The sequence below is a fragment of the Lagenorhynchus albirostris genome, chromosome 5 (assembly GCF_949774975.1).
Source record: "Lagenorhynchus albirostris chromosome 5, mLagAlb1.1, whole genome shotgun sequence".
Classification (NCBI taxonomy): Eukaryota; Metazoa; Chordata; class Mammalia; order Artiodactyla; family Delphinidae; genus Lagenorhynchus; species Lagenorhynchus albirostris.
The window spans coordinates 28,097,690-28,117,692 of NC_083099.1; the positions used below are offsets into that span (position 1 = coordinate 28,097,690).

The 20,003-nt window shown below is 36.8% G+C and overlaps 1 protein-coding gene and 1 long non-coding RNA gene across 5 annotated transcripts in view; one reads left to right on the forward strand and one right to left on the reverse strand.

Annotated features, from left to right (window-relative positions):
• Positions 1 to 20,003, reverse strand: part of ARMC8 (armadillo repeat containing 8) — a 105,699-nt gene that overhangs the window by 69,792 nt on the left and 15,904 nt on the right. For all 4 annotated transcript variants that reach the window (XM_060149766.1, XM_060149767.1, XM_060149765.1 and 1 more), the window contains exon 2: positions 14,954 to 15,030. In XM_060149766.1, coding sequence (XP_060005749.1) covers positions 14,954 to 15,030 — 77 coding nt within the window. The remainder of the gene's footprint in view (positions 1 to 14,953; positions 15,031 to 20,003) is intronic.
• The window catches only part of LOC132520912 (uncharacterized), a 36,636-nt gene that overhangs the window by 7,474 nt on the left and 9,159 nt on the right, over positions 1 to 20,003 (forward strand). The gene's annotated exons all lie outside the window — the stretch shown is intronic.

Below are 20,003 nucleotides of genomic sequence, written 5' to 3' on the forward strand. Positions count from 1 at the left end.
GGGATCTTAGTTTCCCCACCAGGGGTTGAACCCATGCCCCCCGCAGTAGAAGCACAGAGTCCTAACCACTGGACCACCAGGGAATTCCCTATATTGTATTATTTTTGATTTAAAAGTCACTTATCTTTTAAGGAGATTTAAAAATAAGAAAAAATCTTTTATATTTCCCATATATTCACCAGTATTTTTTATTCTAGCTACACTCAGATCTTTATTTCACCAGGAGTAACACTCTATTCCATAAAAAGAGTATCAATGACCAGTTGGTTCACAAACACATGGTTGTTCCCAGAGAAAATACAAACAGCTCAAAATAAGCCCAGTACTAATAAAATGTTTAATTAAAAAAACTTACGCTAATTGGTCAGTAGTGCTATCTTAATATAGAACATTAGAACACTGTGATTCTCAAAGTATGGAAGAAGGCATCAGAGACTCCATGGGCATTTCAGAAGTTTAAGAGAGAGTCTGGAAATTTCTGGCCATAGTTTTAAAATAGAAAGCCTTTTTTGCACAATCCTAAAGAAAATCATATTTTTCAGTACTGTACCTGCCTTGTAAATAAAAAGGAGACTATACTTTTTTTTTGAATTTCATTTTTTTGTACAGCAGGTTCTTATTAGTTATCCATTTTATACATAGTAGTGTATATATGGCAATCCCAATCTCCCAATTCATCCCACCACCACCCCCACTCCACTTTCCCCCCTTGATATCCATACGTTTGCTTTCTGCATCTGTGTCTCAATATCTGCCCTGCAAACTGGTTCATCTGTACCATTTTCTAGTTTCCACATATACACGTTAATACACAATATTTGTTTTTCTCTTTCTGACCTACCTCACTCTGTATGACAGTCTCTAGATCCATCCACGTCTCTACAAATGACCCAATTTCGTTCCTTTTTATGGCTGAGTAATAGTCCACTGTATACATGTACCACATCTTCTTTATCCATTCATCTGATGATGGGCATTTAGGTTGCTTCCATGTCCTGGCTATTGTAAATAGTGCTGCAATGAACATTGGGGTGCATGTGTCTTTTTGAATTATGGTTTTCTCTGGGTATATGCCCAGTAGTGGGATTGCTGGGTCATATGGTAGTTCTATTTGTACTTTTTTAAGGAACCTCCATACTGTTCTCCATAGTGGCTGTATCAATTTACATTCCCACCAACAGTGCAAGAGGGTTTCCTTTTCTCCACACCCTCTCCACCATTTGTTGTTTGTAGATTTTCTGACGATGCCCAATCTAACTGGTGTGAGGTGATACCTCATTGTGGTTTTGATTTGCATTTCTCTAATAATTAGTGATGTTGAGCAGCTTTTCATGCGCTTCTTGGCCATCTGTATGTCTTCTCTGGAGAAATGTCTATTTAGGTCTTCTGCTCATTTTTGGATTGGGTTGTTTGTTTTTTAATATTGAGCTGCACGAGTTTATATATTTTGGAGATTAATCCTTTGTCAGTTGCTTCATTGGCAAATATTTTCTCCCATCCTGAGGGTTGTCTTTTGGTCTTGTTTATGGTTTCCTTTGCTGTGCAAAAGCTTTGAAGTTTCATTAGGTCCCATTTGTTTATTTTTGTTTTTATTTCCATTATTCTAGGAGGTGGATCAAAAAAGATCTTGCTGTGATTTATGTCAAAGAGTGTTCTTCCTATGTTTTCCTCTAAGAGTTTTATAGTTTCTGGCCTCACATTAAGGTCTCGAAACCGTTTTGAGTTTATTTTTGTGTATGGTGTTAGGGAGTGTTCTAATTTCATTCTTTTACATGTAGCTGTCCAGTTCTCCGAGCACCACTTATTGAAGAGACTGTCTTTTCTCCATTGTATATCCTTGCCTCCTTTGTCATAGATTAGTTGACCATAGGTGCGTGGGTTTATCTCTGGGCTTTCTATCCTGTTCCATTGATCTATATTTCTGGTTTTGTGCCAGTACCATACTGTCTTGATTACTGTAGCTTTGTAGTATAGCCTGAAGTCAGGGAGTCTGATTCCTCCAGCTCCATTTTTTCCCCTCAAGACCGTTTTGGCTATTTGGGGTCTTTTGTGTCTCCATACAAATTTTAAGATTTTTTGTTCTAGTTCTGTAAAAATGCCACTGGTAATTTGATAGCGATTGCATTCAATCAGTAGATTGCTTTGGGTAGTACAGTCATTTCCACAATATTGATTCTTCCAATCCAAGAACATGGTATATCTCTCCATCTGTTTGTATCATCTTTAATTTCTTTCATCAGTGTCTTATAGTTTTCTGCATACAGGTCTTTTGTCTCCCTAGGCAGGTTTATTCCTAGGTATTTTATTCTTTTTGTTGCAATGGTAAAAGGGAGTGTTTCCTTAATTTCTCTTTCAGATTTTTCATCATCAGTGTACAGGAATGCAAGTGATTTCTGTGCATTAATTTTGTATCCTGAAAGTTTACCAAATTCATTAGCTCTAGTAGTTTTCTGGTGGCATCTTTAGGATTCTCTATGCATAGTATCATGTCATCTGGAAACAGTGACAGTTTTACTTCTTCTTTTCCAATTTGGAGTCCTTTTAATTCTTTTTCTTCTCTGATTGCCATGGCTAGGACTTCCAAAACTATGTTGAATAATAGTGGGAGAGTGGACATCCCACAAGAACAGGACATCCTTGTCTTGTTCCTGGTTTTAGAGGAAATGCTTTCAGTTCTTCACCACTGAGAATGATGTTGGCTGTGGGTTTGTCGTATATGGCCTTTATTATGTTGAGGTAGGTTCCCTCTATGCCCACTTTCTGGAGAGTTTTTATCATAAATGGGTGTTGAGTTTTGTGAAAAGCTTTCTCTGCATCTATTGAGATGATCATACGGTTTTTCTTCTTCAATTTGTTAATATGGTGTACCACACTGATTGATTTGCGTATACTGAAGAATCCTTGCATCCCTGGGATATATCCCACTTGATCATGGTGTATGATCCTTTTAATGTGTTCTTGGATTCTGTTTGCAAGTATTTTGTTGAGGATTTTTGCATCTATATTCATGAGTGATATTGGTCTGTAATTTTCTTTTTTTGTAATATCTTTGTCTGGTTTTGGTATCAGGGTGATGGTGGCCTCATAGAATGAGTTTGGGAGTGTTCCTTCCTCTGCAATTTTTTGGAAGAGTTTGAGAAGGATGGGTGTTAAGTGCTTCTCTAAATGTTTGATAGAATTCACCTGCGAAGCCATCTGGTCCTGGACTTTTCTTTGTTGGAAGATTTTTTATCACAGTTTCAATTTCATTGCTTGTGATTGGTCTGTTCATATTTTCTATTTCTTCCTGCATTGTAACTTCTCCTTTTTCGTTTCTAATTTTATTGATTTGAGTCTTCTCCCTCTTTTTCTTGATGAGTCTGGCTAATGGTTTATCAATTTTGTTTATCTTCTCAAAGAACCAGCTTTTAGTTTTACTAATCTTTGCTATTGTTGTCTTTGTTTCTATTTCATTTATTTCTGCTTTGTTCTTTATGATTTCTTTTCTTCTACTAACCTTGGGTTTTGTTTGTTCTTCTTTCTCTAGTTCTTTTAGGTGTAAGGTTAGATTGTTTATTTGAGATGTTTGTTGTTTCTTGAGGTAGGATTGTATAGCTATAAACTTCCTTCTTAGAACTGCTCTTGCTGCATCCCATAGGTTTTGGATTGTCGTGTTTTTATTGTCATTTGTCTCTGGGTATTTTTTGATTTCTTCAGTGATCTCTTGGTTATTTAGTAACATATTGTTTAGCCTCCATGTGTTTTTGTTTTTGATGGTTTTTTCCCTGTAACTGATTTCTAATCTCATAGCATTGTGGTCAGAAAAGATGCTTGATATGATTTCAATTTTCTTAAATTTACTGAGGCTTAATTTGTGACCCAAGGTGTGATCTATCCTGGAGAATGTTCCGTGCGCACTTGAGAATAAAGTGTAATCTGCTGTTTTTGGATGGAATCTCCTATAAATATCAAATAAATCTATCTGGTCTATTGTGTCATTTAAAGCTTCTGTTTCCTTATTTATTTTCATTTTGGATGACCTGTCCATTGGTGTAAGTGAGGTGTTAAAGTCCCCCACTATTACTGTGTTACTGTCGATTTCCTCTTTTATAGCTGCTAGCAGTTGCCTTATGTATTGAGGTGCTCCTATGTTGGGTGCATATATATATTTATAATTGTTGTATCTTCTCCTTGGATTGATCCCTTGATCATTATGTACTGTCCTTCCTTGTGTGTTGTAACATTCTTTATTTTAAAGTTTATTTTATCTGATATGAGTATTGCTACTTCAGCTTTCTTTTGATTTCCATTTGCATGGAATATCTTTTTCCATCCCCTCACTTTCAATCTGTATGTGTCCCTAGGTCTGAAGTGGGTCTCTTGTAGACAGCATATATATGGGTCTTGTTTTTGTATCCATTCAGCGAGCCTGTGTCTTTTGGTTGGAGCATTTAATCCATTCACGTTTAAGGTAATTATCGATTTGTATGTCCCTATCACCATTTTCTTAATTGTTTTGGGTTTGTTTTTTGTAGGTCCTTTTCTTCTCTTGTGTTTCCCACTTAGAGAAGTTCCTTTAGCATTTGTTGTAGAGCTGGTTTGGTGGTGCTGAATTCTCTCAGCTTTTGCTTGTCTTTAAAGCTTTTGATTTCTCCATCGAATCTGAATGAGATCCTTGCCAGGTAGAGTAATCTTGGTTGTAGGTTCTTCCCTCTCATCACTTTAAATATGTCATGCCACTCCCTTCTGGCTTGTAGAGTTTCTGCTGAGAAATCAGCTGTTAACCTTATGGGAGTTCCCTTGTATGTTATTTGTCATTTTTCCCTTGCTGCTTTCAATACTTTTTCTTTGTCTTTAATTTTTGCCAATTTGATTACTATGTGTCTCGGCATGTTTCTCCTTGGGTTTATCCTGTATGGGACTCTCTGCACTTCCTGGACTTGGGTGGCTATTTCCTTTCCCATGTTAAGGAAGTTTTTGACTATAATCTCTTCAAATATTTTCTTGGGTCCTTTCTCCCTCTCTTCTTCTGGGACCCCTGTAATGCGAATGCTGTTGCATTTAATGTTGTCCCAGAGGTCTCTTAGGCTGTTTTCATTTCTTTTCATTCTTTTTTCTTTACTCTGCTCCTCAGCAGTGAATTTCACCATTCTTTCAGGTCACTTATCCGTTCTTCTGCCTCAGTTATTCTGCTATTGATTTCTTCTAGTGTAGTTTTCATTTCAGTTATTGTATTGTTTATTTCTGTGTGTTTGTTCTTTAATTCTTCTACATCTTTGTTAAACATTTCTTGCATCTTCTCGATCTTTGCCTCCATTCTTTTTCTGAGGTCCTGGATCATCTTCACTATCATTATTCTGGCCTATCTCCACTTCATTTAGTTGTTTTTCTGGGGTTTTATCTTTTTCTTTCATCTGGTACATAGCCCTCTGCCTTTTCATCTTGTCTATCTTTCTGTGAATGTGGTTTTTGTTCCACAGGCTGCAGGATTGTAGTTCTTCTAGCTTCTGCTCGAGACTATACTTTTCATTAAAAGTTATTTCACTTTGGAAAATCAGATCAGTGGCACTCATGGTATATGGGTCATCAATACCATACCGACATCAGTCCATAGTTTCTGCTCTTGCGTTCATACCTCATTAAGTTTTCTAACATGGTCACCCCTAAGCACTTACATATTGAAACATTATAAATTATCTTTTTTTCATATTCCAAAATACATTCCCCTAATTACTTACTGAGATCTCTTTGACTTCTCTTTTAGGCAGCAGAGCTCTACAGTATACAGGAATTTTTTGCTGACCATGAAAGTTACAATTCTGAAAAAGTTCTGTAACTGGCAAACCATGATCTTATAGAAAAACACGAGTAGAAAGTGGTGGTGGTGGGGAGTTATTAAGAAAATCAGTGACTAAATGTTATCGTCAGCTTGTGTTTCCAGTACCAACCAATTTCACTGGCATTGAAAACCCTGGTAACAATAATTATAATACCCCTCTCCTTAATTACCTTCTTCAATTATTACAGAAAAATGCTGCTATGACGTAGTGGTCTGCTGAAAGCTGATTCTCCCCACAAATTTTTGAATAGCATTTTCACAAGTCTTGAGCCAAACACTGTACCTGTTAGTCTTCTTCCTTCAGCTCAGTGCTTGAGGGTGGTCTATTTTTCAGGTCCTTACCTCTCTCTCTGTAAATATCCCTCAGATCTTCCATATGGTTTATAGGGGATCAGCAGGAGTATTTTTTGTTTATGAGGACTAAGCTGAATGAAGTTTACTAAGGTTTTAACCAAGTTCTGATACATGATTATAAAATTATGTGATACTGAAGCTTCCCTGAGCAAAGCATAGTTGATGATAAATTGTACATCTAAGCTCCTGCCTCCTTATGGATGTCTGCTGTTTTCTTAGAGACCTGCTTCCCAATTGTCAGCTTATAGACCCTAACCTAGCAGTCTGTCATCTTCTTTCATCTTCTTCTTTTCTCTTAATGTGTTCTGCCTATACCAACACGGTACATTCATTTGTCCAGTAGCTGTCTATCTACTGAGGGTTTATTTATGCCAGGTGCCATTCTGGAGGTTCTCTCTATTCTGGAATTCCCAACCCTAACATTTTCTCAGATTTCTCCCCATTCTTCCTAAACGAAGCAGAAATGAGGTGTCCCCACCTTATAAACACAACCCAAATACCTCAAACCATGCCAGAGTAAATGTTTTTATAGACAAAAGCAAACAAAAACTCCAAAACCAACTTTCCAGTTCTCCTAATAGTTTGCAAAAAGGACACGAAGGAGGCAGCTGGTAGTTATAGAGTAATCGCAGGCTAAAGAGAACACAATTAATAAAATGGACCAATGTCTAAAGAAAACAATTCTTGCTCTGGCTCTAATAAGTAAAATATATCTATACTAGACAAGGAAGAGATGTTAACGCCCTGCAAATAAATTCTATTCAGTTATACCAGAAGATCATTTCTATGAAAGAGTTAAAATCGAAAGAGAGAATAATGAATACATATACTCATTTTTAGCAGATCTAAGTACAGGGTAAGATTCAATTTCAGAGCCAGCCAAATGAAGCTTCTTTCAGTTCCCAGAGTGTAGCTATTTTCTCTCTCTTTCATTTCCTTATTATTCCCTCCCTTATATCATTCCCTGGCCAATTTTACTCATCTTTCAGGTCCGAGCTTCTATGTCAGTGTCATCCTCCAGGAAGCATGCCCTGACAACTCCCAAGTCTGGGTTAGGTATCCCTCCTAGTGGCCTGTATCATAACATACTCATTACTTTTTTAGGAAAGAAGTCTGTCTCCTCTTCAGAGGCAAGAAACCAGTCTGACCTGGAAATATCAGAGAAGTTACTATCAATGGATCACAAAACATACCATATAGAAATCCGTATTTTTGTAAAATACAAACTCACAACTATCAAGATGGGAGCACAACAAAACTAGGCAGGGTTTACACATTGCTTTGAAGTTCACAAAGCATTCCATACCCATTATTTAATCTTCACCACAATCTTGAGTAATATTAACCCCATTTTACAGATGAGGAAGCTAAGACTTGGGTTTGGGCTCTTCTCAGAGCTCCACAATAAATGACAGAGCCAGTCTCAACCCATGTCCCTCATGCCAAGTGTTTTTTCCATTACCTCCAGTGATATCAGGCATTCAGAGAAAAGACAAAAGAATTTAGTAAATGAATTTCCTTTTTCCTCCTGTCTTTCAATTTACATTTTTATGCAAAATAAAAGCATATCTTTTAGGCAAAGACATCCTTTTCCCAGTAGATCAAAGAATCTCAATCTCATGTCCATCAATCCTTAATATTGGAGGGGGTGGAATGCCCTACTAACATACTACTGAAATTCAACAATTACTTTTTGAGCTCAGCACTGTGCTAGGCTCTATGAAGGATACAAAAGCATCACATAATGAGATGTCTGATCTGAAGAGTTTACAATCTTTTTGAGATGACAAAAATAACACTAACAATGTAAGGCAGTGTATATTATAAATAGTGTGCTTATAGGGCTGAGAAAAGTAGATGATAAGACAAGCTTCACAGGTTTTGAAGCAATGGTAGGAACTAAGATGGACCTTAGAAAATGGCTAGGATTTGAATAAGTGGATGAGGAGGGCAAAAGGAACCATACTGGAAATGAATATGGCATACTTCTGGGGCAGTACCAGAAGCCAAGATTGAAAAGAAGGTTCCTTTTAAGGTGGAACATTAAGCATGGAACAAAGTTAGAAAAGTGAAAGGGAGAAGAGACAAACTAAAGGGGGATGGATTAAGGAGAAATCATGTTTTTGATCAGAAAAAGGACATGAAGGAAGCAATGACAATGGAAGATAAGCTAAATGTGGAATGGACTGGAATACAGATAATTCTAGAGTCGAGAGGCAACTAAACGGCTGATGCCCTTCCTCTGTGGTCCCAAGACCCTCTGTGCTTATCATTATCACAGTATTCACTAATCAAACTACAGTGAACTGTCTCTTTAGTTATCTGACTCCTGCATTCGACTTTTGGATCTCCCAGAGCAGTGACTAATTATTCACTCTTATATACTCCCATACTAGCACAATGCCTACCTAGCACCTGATAGGCACTCAATAAATGTTTGTTTAAAAAACTACTCAATCCATCCAGGTATCTGGTTATATGAGACTAAGTAGCAGCATAGGAACCATTAATAGAGAGGACATTTTAAGGAAGCAGTTAACAAGATGATTTGATAGGTTTGACAGGTACAGGAAATGTGATATGTGACATGTCTTGAGTGACTACTTCAAGTCTGGGTGCCTGGGTGCAGAGAACACTAGGAAGTTTGGAGAATAAATCCCTTAGCAAGACAAGGATCTATCTTGAATTTATACATACTGAATTATCTTTGAGATGAGATACGAGTATCTGGGTAGAAAAGCTAAAATGTAAGCCTTGGGGATAGTCTACTCCTTGAGGATGGGAATAGAGGAGTCGATATTAAGATGTTACAAAAATGCATTTGGCAGAGGACATTTTCGGCTAAAATCTAGCTAGAACCTTAAATTTGCCCAGTAATAAATGGACTCAAAATGCACCCACTTTTACATGGAGGTTAACCTTTCTACTTCCTTTCTTTGCTCTGAAGGAGTTTAATTTTTAGTGTGGTAGAGAAAAAGGTCTTGAATATAAAAACGAGATGTGCAGTGCCTACTACAGCATATGTCTAAATCAGAGTATTATGATTTGTGATCAAAACCAAGAGAGAAAGTAAACACCACACTTTGTCATTAAAATAGTAGGAAAAGTAAAAAAAAAAATAATTGGAACCTAGACCTGTTGGAGAAACAAAGTCTAAGTCAATCAGGTATGAGCATATTATTCCTAAACAGTCAAGACACCATAAATTTTAACTGAAAACCTAATTATCATCTAAAAATAGAAAATTATCTTTAAAGTCATTGAAGGCTGGGGCCAGAAGCTAAAGATCAATGATGTCATTTTCATTTTGAACCAGTATGACTCTTCACTTACCTGAAGCAGCTCTTATTTGGAATACTACACATTCATTCTTGGTCTAATTAGCATGAAGTAGCCAAAGAGTACAGTAGATATGGAAAAGTACAGTCTAACGTCTGACCTACTTATGAAAACTCACTTTTCATAAGACATAAGGAAGAAATACGTATTTGTGGGTAGCTATAATAAGGCAACAGGGTAAACAACTTAACAAAATTATTTGGACTTGGAAAATTACAAACTTAATCACTGCTCTGACCCTGTAATAATAATTATTATGATGTTCTTTTTGGAAAATGTAACATCCAAACATCCAAGTACAATAAGTTTCTAATATCCAGCATGGTTAAGGAATGAGATTACTCATATTCCAATCAAAATCACCATCATCATATGTGAATTGCCAATTTTAAAAGAAGTAGATAATGATGATCTATTATTCAAACTAAAGTTACTTTTAACATAAGGCTTTGATTCAGCAGGTACTTGAGAGATTTACAGTGAACTTCATTTCAAGTCAACTTAGGCAATTATTGTGCACCTACTATATGTATAAATTGAACAGAACTGAGAATTGACAGTAATTTAGTTCATTCTTATCAACAAATTACCCTGAGGTGTAGATTTCTGGAATGTAGGGTAGCGTCAGATATAGTTCCGATTTTTATAAACACTAGTTTAGGAGTTGTACTTAACTCTGTTTTATCAGAGTTATCAGCTGATTACAAATCACCTTACATTCTCCAAAAATGAAAAGTGCAATGTAATAACTGCACTAATAAATGTAAAATATTTTTACAGTACATTAATATTTTTAATATATGTAATCATTCCAAAGAACATCAGAAATGTGTCAGAACATTATGAATATGGAAGCATACAGTTAAGTGGCTTATAAATATGAAAAGATATATATACAGATATGCATACAAATATTCAGCTATTTTTGATGTTCAAAGTTAGTATCACATACATATATAAACAGCTTATATATCTGTACACAAAACTATGTCAATCTGATCTAACAATTTCTGGAAAATCTTGCTACCCTTTTAACCAGACTAACCTGTCTCAGAATACAAAGTTTTAAACAAGTAACTCTCAGAATCACTCCATTTCATTTGGTATTAAGGTCATCTTCACTTATGTTTACCTGTAACACTTCTGAAAGTAACTAACAGGACATTTCTTTTGAATTAGCCTAAAACTTATCCTTAATTTAAAATTTCCAAAAGCCAGAGGCTTCATTTTATGGGAGCTCATATCTTTAGGACATGCAAGAAAATGGAAAGTGCCTATATTCTACTGAAACCAGAGGTACATATTTGCTTGGAACCAGAGAATGAAGTACCAAAACCATTACCAAAATGAACTTATTTCATCAGTATATTAAAATACTTCAGAAGACACTTCTTAAAAATTGATACTTGGTGAAAACCACACAATTCTACAGTATCCACAACTGCCTGCCTTAGTTTACCAGAAAGAGCCAATCTAGTTTTCTAGTTTGATTCAACTTTGAAACTACAAAGCCAGCCACATTTGCTTGTATCATCTTTTGCCTTTCAACATAGGGGAATATCAACGTAAGGCCACAGGGGGATATCTGTTTATTTTTTTCACGGAGAATCACTAACGTCAAAACCAGATTCAGGTGCTCTAATTTAGGTATGTTAAAAAAAGCACAATATTTAAGCAGCTTTAACTCAAGGTCTACAAAAACATTTCAACAGTTATTCTTCTGCAACTATGAAATTTAACATGGTTGAGCTAATGCCAGGGTAACTTCACCAAAAACATCCTGTAATTGTTTTTTTAAAGTCACACGCAGATCACCACACTAGAGGAAGCTGAAAATTTGCAATACGGTATAGTTTATCTGATGTACCTACTCTCTGTTGTAGTTGCAAAGGCTGTAGTTTATGACCTACACAGCTGATTGCCCTGTTCTCTCTGCTCATATCTGACTCCTATCTTACTCCATTAACTATTCAGTTACACATCTGAAACCTTGCTTTTCAGGACCTAATTCTGTTTTCAAACCTTTAGTATAATAGGACCATTCAAATTTATGCTAAATATTGTACTATAAACAAAAAAGTTGTCTCTAGGATAACTCCTCATTCTTTAACAATTAAACTTAAGCAGTTCTGATGTTTAATAGTATTCTTCAAAGGCATACTCACTGACTAGGTAAAACAGTCCTTCACAACATGGGTTATCTACAAAGAAGTTCCCTATATTTATGCATAGGTCTATGGCTCTAACTCAGCTGAGTAGATTAGTTAGAGGCCTTGATGAAAAGTTATTATTCATCTTTAATTTCTCCGATTTTGTTTTTCCTGCTAGTGAAAAATCAGACTAATATTGCTAGAAAAACGATAGAGCTCTGGTTGTCTCATAGCTAAAGCTAGTCATCAATTCTTTTTTATGTCCTTCGAATTGGATATTTTGGATTCAAAGCTGGTTACTTCAGCCTCTGTCTTTTCCTTCCCTAAAACCAGAAGGCTACCTTTGGTTGTTTACACTCTGTGGCCACCTTCCTTCTACCTGCCTCTTTTGGTCTAGTAATGGTCTCTGTATGACTGACTCAACGGTGGCTGTGTAATGTGTATTAAATAAAAGGAAAGAATTGGTCAATTCTCTTTTCCTAAACATCATTTTGGCTCCCCCTTTTCCTCTATCAATATTGTATTATTCTTGTATTAGACAAGGTTACTTAAAAGTAAATGTTAAAAATTTAACTCATTTTTCATTCAATTGACTACGTACAATTAATCTTCAGACAGTAACAAAATTCAGGAAAGAATTAAGTCAGAAAGGATAATTTTTTCTCTCTGCGGTAAAGAAAGCTTTATCAAATCATACTACACACGCCCCCAGAAGGCCATAAAGTGAAAAGATTTTGGGTGATCTGTCCGTTTCAAACTCTAAATAGATTTTAGTATTTTAAGTAGCAATCACATTTACTGGAACGTGTTATCACTCAGAGTTTCTTGTCTGAATCAAGAATTCTAGCTCCTCTCCCTCTTCTTCTCCTTCGGTGGGAACTGTTTTATCTCTGACATTTTTTTAGTTTTTCTTTCTCTTCTTTGAAAAGAATCACCTTATTTTTGAAGTTGTTTTAAATTAGGATCAATAACTAGTAACCATTTAAGTACCAATTTGTGGGTATCCACAACATACCAGGCACTGAATGTTATATTTGTCTTAATTCTTAACCACTTGGCAAGATGGGCAGTATTACTCTCTCTTTACAGATGATAAAGTTGACGCTCAAAGAAATCAAATAACCTGCCCAAGCACTGTACTAGGAAAGGACTCTACTAGGAAGTATCAGAACCAGGTATCCAACCTACCGTTGTCCAACTTGAAAGCCCATGCTCTTTCCACTCCACTATCCCTCCACACAAACCTTTCTTATCTTCTTAGCTGACAGCTAAGTGTCTTAGACTTGATAATTTTTTAAGAGGCACTAAGTCTATCAAACTATACCATAGCTAGTTTGAAATAATACACTCTTCCCAGTGGTTTTTTTTTTTTTTTTTTTTGCAGTAGCGGGCCTCTCACTGTTGTGGCCTCTCCCATTGCGGAGCACAGGCTCCGGACGCGCAGGCTCAACGGCCATGGCTCACGGGCCCAGCCGCTCCGCGGCATGTGGGATCTTCCCGGACCGCGGTATGTGGGATCTTCCCGGACTGGGGCACGAACCCGTGTCCCCTGCATCGGCAGGCGGATTCTCAACCGCTGCGCCACCAGGGAAACCCTTCCCAGTGTTTTTTATGCCTTATTTGATATTTAATCACCTTTAAAAAAGCTACAGTGTTTTTTGGTAAATGAGAAATTTCTAACAGTGACAACACTTGAATCAGCTACTCACATCAGATATGACTCAAGATACAAGTCTTTCACGCAGAATCCTTGACTGAGAAATTTAGCTTTTCTCCTAAACTGCCACAGAAGCAGTAATAATGAAAACAACAACAATAACATCATCTTGTATCATTTACTGAATACTTAATGAGTCTGATATTTCCAGCGGAACTATTTATTGAGGAATCTTAAGTGATATCTAGGATTAGCAATATACAAAGCTGTGTCTAGCTTTGTGTGGGGGAGTGTCTGCCTGTCTAAGAAAGAATGTCAAATTAAACCTATCTCTTCCACTAATTTGTGTGTGTAGGTACAACCCAAACTGATTTATTTAAGAGACAGATTTAATACCACTTTTCCTGGTATTAATCAAACTAGACTTAAAGGCGCTGATTAAATCATTAGTCTCCCAGTTAAGGGGACAAAGGCAAAGTTAACATAATGAGAAAACAAGAAATATCATCTCCTGTTTCTGTAAACTGAGAAGATGTGAAGAGAAGGTGTCGAGTTTCCCAGGTGGATCTCCATCCAGCTCCTCACCTTCCCTTCTAGCTCAATTTGAAGAGTCAAGCAGCCTTACTTATCTTGCCTCTACTTTACAAATACACACTCTCAAGACGTCCCTGCTATAGAGCTTTTTTTTTTTGGAAGTGGGACGCATCCTAGCCTTGCCATGGTTGAGCAAGAGTTAAACTAAAGATGTTATCTTGCTGGTAACACTAACAGGGTTAAGAAGAAAGGGACTCATTTGTGCCCTCACTGCTATCCCAAATGTATCTCATCCTGACCTTTTTTGGGTCCTCCTTCCCCAGGACACAGCTCAGCCCTGTGGGTGCTCCGTGTTTCCCAACCCTATGAGTCAGTCGCCTTAGGCTAGACCTTCTTTCTTACAAGTAATGTGATAAGAGCATGAAAATCTGCTCTTAGGAGAGAGAATTCATCTTTCAATCATTTGCAATCTTATTGCACTAGTCCCACTTTTTTTTTTTTTTAAGAATAATCACCTCAGGTATGTTGCTTAAAAATATTTCCTCTCATTAAACATGAGGCAATTGTGGAGAAAAGAAGGGCATTTAGGTTATCAAGAGTTTATTTAAAATGTGGGAAAAAAAGTTTAAATTTTCTAATGACTGCTTTCTAAATTCTTGTATTTAGAACATCACTAGGAAATTCAAACCTTAAAGACAGTCAATGAGTTAACCAAAAACAAAGCAAAACAAGAAGCCCAAAACCCTGGTGACCTATTCTCCCACCCCCTTTCCGATTATCAAAGATAATCAGTTTTACTCTCTTGCTTTTGCTGGATTCTCCAAAGTAAAAAAAAAAAAAGTAAAAAAAAAGCATTCTCCAAAGTAAACATTTTTTAAAATGTAAAACAAGTATTCTACAAAAAATGAAGCTAACCATGTCAGTTAACTATCCAACGGACGATTCTTTATAGTACCATATTAAAGTCATGAATGTCAAGGGGTCTTTCAAAAACAGAAGAAAAAAGTTACAACCCTGCATTTTCAGAATTATAATACTTGACAGATTCAAACATGAAACAAACAAGACTTTTTGATAGACTCTTAAATACATACTACTTACATGACACCTTGTAGAACTTTCTGGGGATCAGGGTCAAATAGCCTGTCAACATAGTGGCGACTGCTAGCTGTTACTTCCTAGAAAGTGGGGGGAAAAATTATGACATCTGAAGCCGTGCAAATCACAAATTCACAGTATCACCCATAACATCAAACAGCTATATAATCTAACTTACGGTAGAAGCATTAGAATTTTTATAAATACTTATTATATTAAATCTATCTGAGAAAATCTTGTGACAAGATAAAACATAAGATGGGGAAGAAAGAGATACCCGGTTCTCACTAAAAACATAACTAGACAGTGGGACCTTTGCAGTGAGCCCTGCAAGCTCTGCCGATGGAAGAACTGGGCGTTAAGTATTGAGAAGCAAGCTAAGTTTCTTAATTAACTGTTGGATGTCACCTACACACGAAAAAAACATGGGAATGTTGCTTCTGTTTATACCCACTAAAGGGAGGGAAAATCTGATTCTCAGCAAGGAAAAAAGGGTAAGGACTTCATGAACAGTTTATGAAGGGCAGTCTTGGTGCAAGAGGAAGACTCTCAGAGTGATGCAGAGGAGAGCTATACTGCTAGGAAGCAGACATATGCAAAAAATAAAAACGAATATAAAGGAGTTGTCACACTTTCTGTGAGGGAAAAAAAATTAAGAATTAGGATGATTTATCAGGTCCAAAAGAGCTACCCAGTCTGAACTGGCTAAAGCTGGGCAGACGAGGGAGAGCTAGAATATGAAGAGCAGGGGAGACACTTACCTCCTTTTATTTGTATTTTGGGGTTTGCACTATTATGTTATTTCTTGTAATACTTATTTGGGGGGCATACTTATTTTTTATATTTAATTTTCAATACTTAACATTATTTAAAACAAAGAACATGTTTAAGAACCAGAAAAAAAGAATTTTTGTCCCTTGCTGTTTCTTCCTGATGCCTGCTGGAATATGCTGCTCATGTACTATGACCCATTAGCAATAAATTATTATAGAGAGGAAGAAATACTTTTCCAGTTTACCCAGAACCCCTGATCAGAAAAGAGTTAACTGCTAAGACACAGTGCCAGCTTAAAATTCTGAATCTCCAAAAATAACTCTGGAAAAAATTCTATAAACTCAAATTTCCTGACAATATAGCTAATCCAAAATCAAAGTGTATTTTCACATTATGAGCTTGCAACCAAAATACCCTTGTAGGCAACTCAAGTACCCACTTTTAATACATACTCCATTTATAAAGAACAAACTGGCAGCAAATAAGCCAAACTGATGAAAATTCTTGTGCCTAATAGGGTACCATTAAGTACTTGCTAACGGGGTCTGGTTTCCTCAAAATAACAGAATCACAGAGTTAGAAGGACTCTTAATTATCTCTCTCAATCCCCTGGTTAACAAATGAGGGCTGATCTTTACCCAGATGTCAGACTGTCAAATGTTAAGTAGGGATGCAAACAACTGTACAAATATATCAAGAAACAATATACAAAAGAGCAAAATCCAGGGTAAAACAGAAAACAGTATTCCTATAATACAAACAGATATGTCTTCTCACTCCATTTGAGCACATGTGCTTTCCTGACTTTCCAACATGGTAAGTTCTGAGAACTTCAGACTCTTAGACTCCCTCCTATGTAAGGAAAGATTTTGATTTTACTGTTTCTCTCCACACACTCTCCCACAGCTCTACATCTCTTGCCTCTCAATGTGGTTTTTAAAAAGGTACTTGGGTTTAAGACCTTATTTTAAACAACATAAATTTCTCCCATTAATAGCAACTCTATTGCTCTATGCCTGGTTCATTCAATTTAACAAGCACTGCGTACCTACTATACGCAAGGCACTGAGGAAGGCATTAAAGGCCAAAAAAAAAGTAAGGCATGGTCCCTCCCCTCAAGAATTCATATTCTATTGTAACTGTGTTTACATGTTTATATTCCCTACTAGAATATAAAACAGAAGAATACATAGTGAAGATTTCTTAGAGGAGTTGGTTTTGGAAAATGAATAAGAGTGCATGAGAACAGACAAGGAAAGAATCAGGGTCACAACCACAGCCATAAGGCATGTGAAGCCAACACACAAATACCATCAGCAAGTATAACAGTTGCTGGCACTGAAAAAGAAGGGAGGAAGGTAGAAAGGCAACCACAGAATATAAAACACAAAAGGCTAATCAATGGGCAGCCAATAATTGAAGTGTTCAGATTGCCTTTTGGTCAAAGTTCTATGCTAGGTGCCAAAGAAAATACAAGAGGATGTGAAGGCAGAACAGTGCACTTAAGGAGCTTACATCTATAAAGGGGTCAGTCCTATGTACAAAAAATGATCCTCTGAGCTGCCTAGGTAGCAGCAAGCTGAGAGGATATAGTCACTTGTTCAATCTGATTTTACTCTTATGTTTTTGCTTAACAAATTTACTTAGTTGTTTGTATAGGACACTTCTCATATTTCACTGCTTTCCTTTGTAGATCAGTCTCTCCCCTTTCAGCCCTCTTCTCTCGTCTTTCAAAAGGCAGCCTGAAATACAAGACTTTGAGAGAGAAGGCAATTGGTGCAGATATTAAATAAGTTGGTCAGAGATAATTTCTTTAAAAGGTGACACTTGAGCAAAGACCTGAAAAAGGTCAAGGAGTAAGTCATGCAGCTACCTGGGAGCAAAGCTTTTTAAGCAAAGAGAACAACAAATGCAAAGGCTCTGAAATGTTAAGTGTCTGCTGGGATCAAAGAACAGGAGGTCATTACAGCTGGAGCAGAATGAGCAAAGGAGAAAACAGTAGGAGATGAGGTCAGAGAAGAGTGGCCAGATGGTAAAGAGCTGCGGTGTCCAATATGATAGCCACTAGTCTCATATGGCTGTTGGGCATCTGAAATGTGCCTAGAAACTGAATTTAAAATTTTTAAACTTTAATTAAAATTAAAATTTAAAAACCAATACTGGATTCTGTTATTAGAAAACTTCTAAGAATGTTGTGAATTATTTAAGTATGTAAATTTACTTTCAACTGTAAATTTCATGAAACCTAAATACTGATCAAGTATTTCCAATCAAAATACAAATCAAGTATTTCCAACCAAAATTTGGTATCAAAATTGTGTAAAATACACATCAGATTTTTGAAGACTTGATATAAAAAAGTAAAACAATTTCATTGATAATTTATTACACTGATTACATGTTGAAATAATATTTGGATATACTGGTTTAAATTAGATATATTGAAATTAATTTCATGTTTTCTTTTTACTTGTATAGCATGGTTGCTGGAAAATTTTTAATTACATATGTGGTTGGCATTATTTTTCCACTGGACAACACTGGTATAGACCCTTGTTGGTCATTGTAAGGATTTTTATTTTTATGGTGTGAGTTGGGAAGCCATTAGAGAGTTTTGAGAAAGTAGAGACATGAACTGACTTGTTTTAAAAGGACTGCTCTGGTTGCAACTTTAGAAACAGACAAATGTGTGGAGGGGGCTAGGGAACAAAGCAGGGAGACTAGGGAGGAGGCTATTCAATAATTAGAAATGCTGTCACTTCAGAGAGATGATGGAAGCCTGGACTAGGGCAAGAGTTCTGGAGGTAGTAAGAGTCACTCAGATTCCTGATAAATGTTAAAGCTGAAATGACTATCAAACTGGATATGCTGTCAGAGTAGATGTGGAGTGTGAAAGAACAGAGGAGCCAAGGATTACACTTAAAGTTTTTGCCTGAGCACCTAGAAAGTCAGACTGAATTGTCAGTTAATGAGATGAGGAAGACTGTGGGAGATGCAGGTTTGAGCGAGAAGATCAAAAGTTCAGTTTTGGACATGTTAAGACTGAGAATTTTATTAGCCACCCAAGTGAGAATGTCAAGTTAGCAGTTGAATATGTCTAGAGTTTAGGAGAGAGTTGTGGGTGGGAGATACAAATTAGGGAGTTGACAGATTATACACAGGATAAGTTCACTTAGGGAATAACCATGATAAGGCAAGGCCTGAAGACTAAACTCTGGAGCATCTGAACAAGCAGCCAGTATGGTGGGAGGAAATCTGAGAAGCCAGATAGGGTAAGGTTTCAAGGAGGGAGTAATCAAATATGCCAAATGCTACGGATGTGTAGCATAAGATAATAACTAAGACCTGACCATTAGACTTAGGAACATGGAGGTCATCAGTGATCTTGACAACAGTGTGGGCAGAGTGGTGGGGTCAAAGCCTGCTTGGCAAGGGTTTAAGAGAGAATGGGAAAAGAGGAATTAGAGAAAGTACACACAGACAGCTCTTTCAAGGAGTTTCACTGTAAAGGGGAGTAAAGAAAGAGAGTAAGAGCTAGAGGGACAAGCGAAGTCAGGAGAGCTTTTTTTTTTTTTTAAAGCCGGAATAAATTAAAGCATACTTATTGATCGACGGAAATTTTTGTTTTGTTTTGATAAAGAAAAACATGCTGCACTGGGGTAGGGGGAGAACTTCTGGAACAACGTTCATAATAATTGAGAGGGAAGTGGATTTACTAAGTAGAACATGTAAAGTACAACAGTCAGAGGCAATAAATTAGGTGGATACGGTGCTGAGAGCTTGTGGACATTCTCTCTGATTATCTCTATTTTCTGAAAGTTAAAATTGTGGGGTTGGGTGCAAGACTGAAGAACAGAAGGAATAAAACACAGCATGGGCCAGAAAATATACCAGGACTGCCAGGCAGCACTAACCTTCTTGAGGTTCATGATTATGAATTTAAAATGAGACCAGTCAGCATGGCTGTGTTTTTCTCCAGCTACATTAAAATATACAGAAGTAGACATGAATAATAGAGTTAGATTTAACCAGAGCTGGAATTTCACCAGGCAAGGATGACAAAGCCAAAGGAATGGGTCAGCTGAGTTGAGGGTATATGCAAAGTTGAGATTATAATGACAGGCCTATTGAAGACCAATGAAAAAGCGGTAGGATTAATGGAATGCAGGTAACAGGGGGATTGACGAAGGCTTGTAGGTTCGGGTAGAAGGAGTGGTTTGGGAGGACAGAAGGTGGTGACCAGAATTTGTAAAACTGAAGAGATTATGAAGGGGTTTTA